The 11,704-nt window shown below is 27.5% G+C and overlaps 2 protein-coding genes across 2 annotated transcripts in view; one reads left to right on the forward strand and one right to left on the reverse strand.

Moving 5' to 3' along the window:
- Window positions 1–1,392, forward strand: part of LOC117174098 (carnitine O-palmitoyltransferase 2, mitochondrial-like) — a 9,295-nt gene extending 7,903 nt beyond the window's left edge. Inside the window, exons 5-6 of the mRNA XM_033362838.1 lie at window positions 759–948; window positions 1,030–1,392. Of these exons, the coding sequence (XP_033218729.1) occupies window positions 759–948; window positions 1,030–1,159 (320 nt within the window). The 3' untranslated portion in view covers window positions 1,160–1,392. The remainder of the gene's footprint in view (window positions 1–758; window positions 949–1,029) is intronic.
- Window positions 1,393–3,328: 1,936 nt separating this feature from the next.
- Window positions 3,329–11,704, reverse strand: LOC117174128 (V-type proton ATPase 21 kDa proteolipid subunit). The gene is made up of 5 exons (XM_033362913.1): window positions 11,496–11,704; window positions 11,080–11,128; window positions 7,551–7,634; window positions 7,050–7,449; window positions 3,329–3,935 (listed from the first exon to the last, which is right to left on the reverse strand). The coding sequence occupies exons 1-5, from the start codon at window positions 11,554–11,556 to the stop codon at window positions 3,900–3,902; spliced, it is 630 nt and encodes a 209-aa protein (XP_033218804.1). The 5' UTR covers window positions 11,557–11,704; the 3' UTR covers window positions 3,329–3,899.

Below are 11,704 nucleotides of genomic sequence, written 5' to 3' on the forward strand. Positions count from 1 at the left end.
ACCGATTTCTTTCCCATGTGTCTACTAGCGTCTCTTCTGCACCACATTCTTTTAGAATTATCTCGTTACTTACTTTGTCCATTAGGGATTTCCCGCTTATTGATTTTTAAAATTCGTCTTTTTAGTAGAAACTTTATCTTCTTGGTTAAAAATGCTTTTTTTTTAGTTTTTAAATTCATCCCTTAGCAGAACTTTTTTTTTTGGTTGAAATATGAACAATATAATATCAATAATTAGATTTGTTGTCGAAAATTCATCTTTGTAGGTTGAAAATTCAACTATTCGGTTGAAAGTTCAACTATTTTGTTGAATACTCGCCTCTTTTGCTTTAAAGTTAAACTTGTTTGTTGTAGAAATTTAACTATTTGTTGGAAAACCCTCATTTTTTGGTCGAAGTTTAATCTTTTTTGTTTAAAAACTCCACCATTTGATTAAAAATTCAACTAATTTCTTGCAAATTTCATTATTTTGATCAAAATTGAAATGTTTTGTTATAGTCATCTTATATGTTCAAAAGTTCAACTGCTATATTAAAAATTCACATTGTATGATAGTAGCAATTTTTTATGGAAGTAAATAAATAAATTTGAAATCGTTTAATTTTAATTAAAAAATGTTTTATTCTGCTTATAAAAAATTATAAGTGACGAAATGTTACAAAGATTTAAATAGCCAGGGAAAATCAGGAAAAAGTCCGGGAACTTTGAAAATGAAGTTTTTCAGCCACCCTGTAATTATTATAACAAATTTAATTGCAGGTCAGGGTTTCGACAGACATCTTTTCGCCCTGAAAAAGATGCAAGAAAAATTAGGAAAGAAAACCTCGCTTTTTGAGGATCCAGCTTACACAGCAATCAATCAGAATATTTTGTCAACCTCAACATTATCTGCTCCGATTGTGATAGCTGGTGGATTTGGACCAGTGGTGCCAGATGGATTTGGAATTGCGTAAATATTATTTTCTCTAAAATTAAACATCTAAATTTAAAACATTTTGTTGAAATAATTAAATTAATCCTTTCTCTCTAGATACATGATTCAGGACAAAAGACTTGGTGCTGTCGTGACTAGTTATTCAAAGCATCGCAGTGCGAATGATTACGTAAAAAATCTGCAGGCTGCCTTTGAAGATATTCATAAAGTGATGGCGACGCCATAAAAAGTGATGATTTGATCATATTGATCTACTACTTTAATCATTGTTAATCTGCCAATTTTGTAAATTTGTAGCTAAACTTTAGCTGTTTCTATTTGATATTGTACATGCAGAGTATTTTTTCACAGTGAAATTCGATTGTATATTTTTGTTATACTTTTTATACGCGGCTATATATTCTTTATAGTTGTTATACATAATTATGTATACATTTGGAATAAATATTTACGGAGAATGGTTAATTGCGAAAATTTTCGATTCATTTAAATCTATTCCTCAAGAATATTTTTTATGTATCAATGTTGAAATTGACATTTAATTAAACAGGATGGCCTTCTAACTTGAAAACAAATTCAACCTATTTCACAGTAAAAAATATTTTTTTTCCGTTGACTTTTAAACGTTTATAATAATAATAATTTAATACTAATTGCTCTGAAAACTTTTCTCAAAACAAGGAAAACAAGGGTGCTTTTTGAAAAGAACATACTGAATTGATAGAAGAATAAATTCTTTTAAATAACATTAATGTAGGTAGTATGTTTTTCTGAAATTTTAAGACGAAATATATTGAAATTTCAAGAAAACAGTGGAATTTCAACAAACAAAAAATTTATTTTCAACAAAAGAGTTGAGTTTACTAGCTAAAAAGTCGAATGTTTTAGAGAAAATCGAGCTTGTAAACCCGAAAAAATAAATTAAAAAAAAAAAAATCATTTTCATACAAGAGACAAATTTTGAGCAAATAAATTTAAATTCTTAATCATATAGTTCATTTTCCAACCTACGAAGATAAATCTTCAAAAAAAAAAAGATTCAATTGCAACAAAAACAGTTCTGTTTTTCAACAAATAGTTGATTTTTTAAGCCAAAAAGAATATCTTTTAGAAGAAAGTTTAATTTTAAACCAAGAAAGGTTAATTTTCAAGCAAAAAAAATAACTTTTACAAAACTGCTGAAATGATAAAATTTATCAGCAAATGAATTTATAAAAAAATATGACTTTTCAACCAAAAAAATCATTTTCAATCCCAAAAGACAGATTTTCTATTTAAAAATACGTCTTCAACAAAACAGTTGAATTTTTGATCAAAAAATATAACTGACAAAATATTAAACTTTTTAACACAATAAAATAATTAAACTGGCAAGAATGCAGTAGAATTTTTACACCATAAAAGATGAATTTTTAAACAAAAGATTACTTTTCTACCAAAAGTTGAATGTTCAACAAAACAGCTTAATGTTCGACCAAAAAAATTACTTTTTAAGAAAATGGTCGAATTTTTAACAAAATACTAGAATTTTTCACAAAAAGAGATGAATTCTAAACAAAAAATATAATAGTAGAATTTTCAACCAAAAGGGAAGACTTTTGAATAAACTTGTTCAATTTACAACAAAATAATTAAATTTGCAAACAAACCATAAACTCAATACATAAATTAAAAATTCTCATTCACATGAAAAAAAGAGGAATACTTTTAACCCTCTACCGCCCACAGTGGCATATATGTAACGTTTGGAAGACTTGAGTTTTTTTAAATATGATTTTGAGACGAACAGCAATTTTTAACGCAAGAATTTACAGGAAAGTCAGGACGGTAATGAGCTAGAATTTTAGTTTTGTATACACTAAATCATAGGAATAATATGCCTAAATATCTCAAAATTCAGAAAAAAAAGAAAGTTTTAAGGGCGGTAGGGGGTTAAAAGGGGGAAAGAGTGTGTAGTCTTTGAGTTAATAACCCACAGTGAAAATTCTGAGCAAAACAGCAACTGATGTTATTAAATCACATTTCAATCAATTAAAATTATAGCAATTTTAAAGAGGATAAATATATTATCATATCATGTAGTATCTAGTGACTTTCAAACCGACTGGATAGATTTTTTTACGAAAAAATGTGATTTCTGTAAAAAAAGCACTCATGTTCATCGTCTAAACTGGCAGAATTTTAAATATTGCCCGAAATATCGTGAACCCTTAATGTTTAATTATCCTAAACACAAAACGCGCGAATTATGAAATATGGGAGATCTCCCGGTGTAATATTTCTCAAGAATGGGTGGCCTTTCTGGATGTTTTAACGGAGATGGTTGGTAAAATTGGGAAAAATTCCAAACCCATTTATTTCGAAGAGATGTTGATCGTCAAACGAAAACAGACAATTCCTTTACACATTTTATTTGCAATTCTCCAAACGGAGAATGCCATAGAGAACTTTAATACAGCGAAGTGATTAATATGTACAATATAACAAAGAAGAAACAATGAGACTCTGTAAGTATTGCTAAACATATTAACATCCACGAACTGCGACCTGTTTGATGGTTCACGAAAAAGGGAGTACAATTCGTTACATTACAGACCAATGCTGGGAATATTCAGGGGTTTTTCTTAACGTAATTGCGAAAATATTCATTTGGAAGCAATGAAATCGATATCGGTGCTTGAATGCTATTCAGTAAATGCAGCTCTTTTCCTTGACTGGTATACATTTACTGATTATACGGGCGCCACTTTAATCTTAAAATCTAGGCTCAAAATCCTCAAGGAATATATATCATTCATCGCCTAGCATACGAGCTTTTATTCACTACTTTAACGCTCTATGTTGTTCAACAATATGCAGAACTAAATCACTGAAATAATAACCCACTTCTTCACGTCAATCGGGACAAGATGGACACAATAATACTATGACATTGTTGCGCGTGAAACTGGAATGAGGGAGACAATCTAGCTAAGTTTGTTTCCCATTTTTACTTTGGAAGTCTGAAAAAGAAAGGAAAGTTATTAATAATCAATTTCAATTATATTCTACTTTTATCTTATTAGTTAGACTTCTAAAACTTTTTTCTTTCAGGGACCACAGCGACTCAGTAGTTCAATTTTAAGTTAAAAACGGAGATTAATGATTATTTAATTTATTATCAAAAAATTTTTATATCATATGGCTATTGTTTTTTCTTCAAAAATTTTTCTAGTCATTCTTGTTTTACAATTATTTTAGCTAGCCTTGAAAATTCTTTGGAACACTTTACCACTATTCGACTGATGAAAATACATACATCAGAAAAAAAATAAAAAGATCAAATATTTAAAACTAAATTAACAGAATTAATAACTACTCATACTGGAATTTAAAAAATGTATTTTTATCAGTAGATAAATTTTGACTCATTCTCATCAGTTTCCTTCTAGGGTATTATTTTCCAGTACAGAACCGTGAGTTGTTCAATATATTTTTCTAAGTAGCCTGTAAAGAAATAATTTGAAACACACAAATTAATATTTGAAAAATCTACTTTTCCTTTTTTTAAATCTGTTTTTAATGTATTTTTATCAGCTGGAAGCTATCATATGTTCAAAACAATTTTTTTAAATACGTAGTTTGCTAACATTTAAAAACACGCCATTATTTTTGATTTGCAAAATTTTGTTAAAATAATTCAAAATTCCTGTTTATCTATCACAGGCTACACAGTTTAGTTAAATATTTGTCTTTTCGGGTTAAAACTTCAACAATTTCGTTAAAGTCATCCTTTTTGGCTGAACATTCAACTATTTAGTTGAAAGTGTACGTATTTTGTTTTAAATTTGTCTTTTTAGCTTGAATTCAACCGTATTCATTTCAAATGAAAATCTGTTTTTTCTTTTAAATTGAAATATCAACTATTACATTTTTGGTTGCGCATTTCCCTTGTTTGTTTAAAAATTGTAGTATTTGGTTTTAAATTCAAAAATTTTCTTAGTCATCCTTTTTGGTTAAAAGTTCAACTATTTTTTCGAAAATTCGTCTTGATGGCTTGAAAATTCAATAATTTGGTTACATTTTTTTTCTTTTCTGGCATTAAAATCTTTTTTGGTTCAGTTCAAATTAACAGTTAAACTGCCTATTCAAACATTTATTCTGCTCGATGAACTTTCATAATTTTAATTGAAAATTTATCTTTTTAGTTTAAAAATTCATTTCTTTTGGTATAAATTTAATCTTTTTCTATTAAAAAGGGAATTGTTGGGTTGAAAATTAATTTATTTTGGTTGGAGATTCAATTACTTTTCTAAAAAATCCGTTTTTTTTTGTTTTTTTTTTTCTTGATAAATTCAGGTGTTTTTAATTTAAAATTAAAATATTTTTTGATTGAAATATGAAAAATTTTCAATTTTTATTAAGAATGGCTCCTTTTTGTTTAAAAATTCATCTAATGATTTAAAAGTTGAACTACTTTGTTAAATCTTTTTAAAAGTTCATCTCTTTCATAGAAAATGTACCTAGCTTATTAAACGTTTGTGTTTTAGTTGAAGTTCACTGATATTATTTCAATTAAAAACCTTTTTATGTTGAAGTCAACTATTACATTTTTCGTTGAGAATTAATCTATTTTGGATAACATTTTATTATTTGTTTGAAAAATCTATAATTTTTTTAAATAAACATCCTTTTTCATAAGAAATTAAAAGTTTCCGATTAAAATTCGTATTTTTGTGTAGAAAATTCAACAACTTGGTTGCAATTTTTGTTCTTGCCTAAACAATGTTTTTTCATTCAAGACTCAACTGCTTCGCTGAGTTAAAACTATAATGTTGAAAATTCGTATTTTTTGGTTGAATATTAGTTGAAAACTCATCTATTTGGTTTAAAGCCTAATTTCTTTTGATATAGATTTAATCTTTTGTGAATAAAAAGGGTATAATGCTTGGTTTCAAATTAATCTTTTTTGGTTAAGGATTCGACTATTTTTATTCAAAAATCATATTTTTGAATAAATTCAACTGTTTTTAATTAAAAATAAAAGTCTTTTTTGATTGAAATATCAACTATTTCACTTTTTATTAAGAATTGCTATTTTGGTTGAAAATTTTACATAATAACTTAAAAGTTTAACTATTTTTTTAAATTTTTTGAAAGTCCATCTCTTTGGTAGAAAATGTACGCAGTTTGTTAAACATTCGCGTTTTAGTTGAAGTTAATTGATTTTATTTAAAATTATAACATTTTTATGTTGACATATTCACTATTACATTTTTCGTTGAGAATTAATCTATTTTGTATACAATTTTACTATTTGGTTGAAAATTCAACCATTTTTTGAAAGAAACATTCTTTTCAATAGAAAATTAAACGGTTTCGATTAAAATTCGCCTTTTCTTGTTGAAAATTCAACAACTTGGTTCAAATTTTTGTTCTTGGCTGGAAAATGCTTTTTTCACTGAAAACTCAATTGCTTCTTTGAGAACTATTTTGTTGAAAATTCACATTTTTTAGTTGAAAATAAAACTGTTTTGTAGAAAATTATTCTATTCGGATTTATAATGTAACAATTTGGTGGTCTTTATAGGTCGAATCGAACTTAAAAATTGAACTACCTTGTTAAAAATTAATTTTCGTTGAAGATTCATAATTTAGTTCAAAAAGCAACTCTTTCATTGAAAATTAGTCTTTTTTGGTATGAAATTATTTTTCTTTGTAGAAGAGTCATCTTTTTAGTTTAAAATGCAACTGTTTCGTTAAAATTTCATATATTTTATTGGAAAAGGCAATATTTTTACTTGAAATATTAGGGATTTCGAAAGTTTCATTTAGAATTTAATGTTATTACCCATACTCATTTTACTTAAAAGAATTTATTCTTCTATTTTTCTAAAAAAATCTCCTTATTTCCCGTTTATAGAGAATTTTTGTCGCTGAAGCCTGTTACCCCTATAAATATGTTTTTCATTTGTTCATGATTCTTCAAAAATAAATCGAAACCTTGACAAAAAATGGGGGAAATCATCAATTTTAGTCGTTTTACGGGATTTTTCAAATTTAAGGGGGAAAGGGAGGATTAGGTAAAAAAAAGGGGGACGGACTGTGATCGCTGTCTTATTTATCTTTTATCTTACCATGTATATTCCAACTATCAATCCGAAAAGACCGATAGCAGAGCCAAAGATTTCGACGATGAGTATCTTGACAAAAAGGGCGGAATTAGCTGCATCAGAAAGAGCAGCTCCTGAACCCACAATGCCGACGGCGATGCCACAGAAAAGGTTTACGAAACCCACAGAGATACCGGCGCCAAACATAAGGTAGCCAGCTAACCAATTTTGATTCTTCACACTTATGTCTTTCATCACTACGTCATCTTTGAATTCCTCGAGCATTCCAGACAAAACGATGGCAGTGATCAGACCGTAAATTGCCACAGCCTCGCAGAAAATTACGGAGATCAAATTCTTTGTCTTGATGCGAGGGGCTTTTACACCACCCCCGACAATAGACACGCCCGTCGTGTGTATACCTCTGCAATTAGATAATTTAATTAGATACGAAAAATTGTCATATTCCCATGGCTTATTAGCTTTTAGTCAGTTTGGGTTTTCTTTTTACTAGGCAATACTTACAAGGCAGCGCCGACGACTGAAAGGGCAACAGCAAGTCCGATTCCTAAAGTTGCCCACATATATGGCGAAGTTTCTTCCAAAAACCTAAACAGAATTTAATTAAATTTGATACTTTTCAAAGGAAGCCTTACTTTTAAGGAAGCCTTGTTCAGGGTGTCTAGCGATCAGTCAGTTTTAAATTTCCGATTTTTTCCTGATCATACTTTTGCCCCTCTTACAATTTAAAGATATCTTTCTGTCATCTGTCCCAAAGTAACGTAAATAGATGAGAGTTTTAACGATATACATATACAAAATTTACGCCGAATAGAAAACGATTACTTATTTATACGTGCAAAACTTATTCTCCGCCACAGATTGAAGTGATAAATATTCATCGAAACTACATTACAGATCACAAGTAGATACCACCTGTTCATAGATGTTTGCTTACATTCTTTTAATGTTAATAATATAAGAGTTAATATTTTTTATCCTAAATAAGATGAAATTGATATTCTTTGCAATCAGAAATAAACTTTAAAGCTAAAAACATTTTTTTTAAATAGTCATTCAGCTTGAAGGATTCTGCATCTGAGTTAAACATATTTCTTTCTGTACTGTTAAACTTGTAAACTTGGATTATTTTTTAATGACAGAAGTTTATAATTTACATTAATTTTAAACTTCAGGGACATTCACTTTGAACATTTTAAACTTAAAATGACGCAAAAATTAACACTTTGAATTCGAGACTGTATAATTTATATACAAAATATTTTAAATTGTAATAATTGAGACTTAACATCTCCAAATGATAGCAAAACAGGGAAAATAGGGTGATTTTTCATTAAAATAGGGTAATAATAGGTGAATAAATTCTTCTAAATAAAATTAGTATAGATTATATTGCATTGTCAACAAAGTAGTTGAATTTGTAACCAAAATAAACGAATTTTCAGTGACCTTTACACCCGAAAGACTAATTTTCAGTCAAATAGAAAATTAAAAAAAAAATTCAACCAAACAGTTGCATTTATAACAAAACACCTGAGAACGATCAAGCAAAAGGACACATTTTTAACAAAGTAACTGAAGTATTAGCCAAATATTTGGATTTTCAATAAAAACAATTTCTAACCAAACAGTTGAATTTACAAGAAAATAGTTGAGAACTTTCAATCAAAAAGACAAATATTAAAGAAAATACATAAATTCAGTTCACCATAAGCGAAACAACGAGAAAGGGGGAAAATTTCTTAAAAACAGTGGGAAAGAAAGGAATTCTTTTTAAAGTATTCACGAAATTAGAACTTGATTATTTAAAAAGCTATTAATTAAAAATGTTCGGAGTATAAAGCTTTGATAAGAAAATATTCAATTTTTAATGTACTTAATAAAAAATTATACCATTTTTTCTAGTTTTGAGTTTCAACCCCAAAGGGTTCATTGTGATTACAAATGAAACTAATTATAGAGAAACTTACTAAACGAAAAAAAGTATTTTAGTCGTGGTTTTCTTAAAAACAGTCACATTTTTTTAAAAAGTCAAATTGGAATTATCTATCAAATTAGCGAAGATGAAGTTATTTTGTCAATTTTTAAAGAATATATAGCAAAAAGTAGTGCAAATTTTAACGTTCTTTAAATTTAAATAAAATTTAGTATTCTCAACATTTAGTAATGTCCTTTAGATCATTTTAAAGGTAAACTTATATAAAATCTCACAAACTTATTATTATTATTGTCAAAATTTACATGTTTTTTCAGCTATTTTATTTAAAATATATGTTTATTTTATTTTAATTATTATTTTCTTAAAGATGAGATACCGTCGAATTGTTCAGGGTGATCGTTTCAATCAGAAAAACAAATCCCTGGTCATGGCTCGGTTTTTCCTTGTTCGCAACATATTTTCACGGTCAATGAAATTCAAGGTAATAAAAACTCAACTGAAAATTGAAGTACTCAAAGTGGAACTCTTGAATTTTATACTTTTAAACTTGCAGTTTATAAGTTTTTTTAATTCAAATCAATCAATGAATTAAAAATGTTCAAAATGATATTATTTTAAGCAATTTTAAGCTAGAATAATTAAAAATTGAACGATTACATTTTTTAAAACTTAACACTTCTTAAATTAGAAGTTGAATTATTTTAATCATTTAGTCATTTCAAGTTTTAAATTAATTTTGAATCATTTTAAAACTTGTAAATATCTCTTTATTCAGTTTTAAATTGTATAGTTTTGAAATTACTGGCCTTAAAGAAACAGTCAAATATTACTAAATATTAAAGGCTTATTTCATTTTCTTAATTAAAAAATGTCAAATTTAATCTGTTAACATTGGAATACTTTAGAGTGAAACAATATTTTGAATTTAATTAAAACCTTTAATTATGAATCTATGTTTATGAAGTTATTTTTAATTTGAAAATTGTTCATAAAGTTTCAAACTGACGTATACATTTTTTTAACGACTAAGGCCACAACTTATTGTTCACTTTTTAATACTTAAATACAGTTAAATTTTAATAATAATAAATTAATTAATTAATATATAGAGCGAAGAAAATAAAAATGTTTTTATTACAAATTTTCGATTTCCAAAGCTTTTAATCTCAAATTTGTTAAGTCTGCAATTATGCATTCTAAATTTTTTTAAATTATAAGTGCATCTTAAAATGAAAATCTAAAATAGAAAATCTTTGACGTAAAAGATTTTCGAATTAAGCATTGTAAACTGAATGCCATCATAATAGAAAAAGATAGCAATTCAACTAATAACTTTAAAAAAAAATGTTTTAATCGAACATGGACAGCTTTTTCTTTTAACAATTCGTAAAATTTCCGATCAAAAAATAAATTCACTGTAGTGTATAGCTTCTTAAGAAATAAACAATGCCATCATCCTAACTTATTTTATAGAGAATTTTGATAGCTTTGAATCTATTTCAGGGAGAAAACATTTTAATTATCATACAATTAAAATTCAAAGAACTTGACCAATCATCGAAAAACTTTTATGAATTTTTGATATGTGTAACCATAAGGTCTTTCTCTCTCTGTTTCTCGAATAAACAATTTTAAAAAAGATACAGAAGAATAAGTAGATTTTTCGAGCAGAAAAAAAATCACGATCCTAAATGAATTTTCCGGGGTTTTTTTCCCCATTTTTCCAGGCCGCTCGACACCCTGTGGTTACTATTGAAACATGCAGATTTGATTCCTATGAAAATTGAAGTAGAAATTTAGGATAATTTAAATTTAATTTTGGAGCCATGAAATTTCAATGTTTCTAAAAAAACTGGTTCAATTAAATCACAAACATTTTCAGGCTATAAAATCTGTATTCTTTTGAATGAAATATTCTTCTAAATGAAATAAAAACGTTAATAACAATTCCCTCATTGAAAACTGCACATGACTTGAATTACGAACGAAAGAGATCAACCTTGAAATTCAGTACTGAGAAAATTAGTCACAAGACATGAAGTCTTCAACTTCAAAAGATTAAAAATTTAAACATAAAACAGTTCTTTTACATACCATCCTATGCTGACTCGTTCTCCTTTTCCCGTAAACACATGGTACAGAACTGTAAAAAAGAGAAGTTAGTCATGTGACAAATCTGGAAATCTTCAAACACACATCCATTAATTTTAAGATCACTTCATTTAGTTTCCATTTAAACGAATTGAATGAACATTTCATCATACAAATCTTATCTGAATTCTTATTTAAAGAACCGAATATTCCATCAAACTAACAAATTATAGGGAATTTCACAAAAATTAGTAAAAATAATTTCTAAAACATAAAACTGATTCACGACATGCAAAGTGAGCAAACCCTAAAGTAGGTTACAATATTACAATTCTGTTTCTTTATAATCTTATGAATAACAAATAAAGAAGGATTTGCTGATAAATAGGTTAAAAATTGTGTAAAATGAAAATGCACACCTAAGATAAGTATCGTCGCTGTGGAGAGACCCGCGAAGGTGGAGCCTATTATGTATCTCATTTTTAATTTGTATAGAGTATCACTCGCGTAATAAGGAATTAATTAGAAAGATGAGTTCGACTCATGGGAATGAAATTTTACGACAACTCTAATTCCTACTTCGAGTTTTAGACAGGTGCCGTCATTGACCGAAGACACCCGTTACCTG

Source organism: Belonocnema kinseyi, chromosome 6 (assembly GCF_010883055.1).
Source record: "Belonocnema kinseyi isolate 2016_QV_RU_SX_M_011 chromosome 6, B_treatae_v1, whole genome shotgun sequence".
In the NCBI taxonomy this organism is placed as follows: Eukaryota; Metazoa; Arthropoda; class Insecta; order Hymenoptera; family Cynipidae; genus Belonocnema; species Belonocnema kinseyi.

What these genes read in the sequence shown, in the direction of transcription:
- LOC117174128 (XM_033362913.1), bottom strand. Translation starts at nt 11,556, where the DNA reads ATGAGATACATAATAGGCTCCACCTTCGCGGGTCTCTCCACAGCGACG. An exon ending in AGCGACGATACTTATCTTAG is followed by an intron (nt 11,129 to 11,495) that starts GTGTGCATTTTC and finishes TCTTTTTTACAG; the next exon opens with TTCTGTACCATGTGTTTACG. An exon ending in TCAGTCGTCGGCGCTGCCTT is followed by an intron (nt 7,450 to 7,550) that starts GTAAGTATTGCC and finishes ATCTAATTGCAG; the next exon opens with AGGTATACACACGACGGGCG.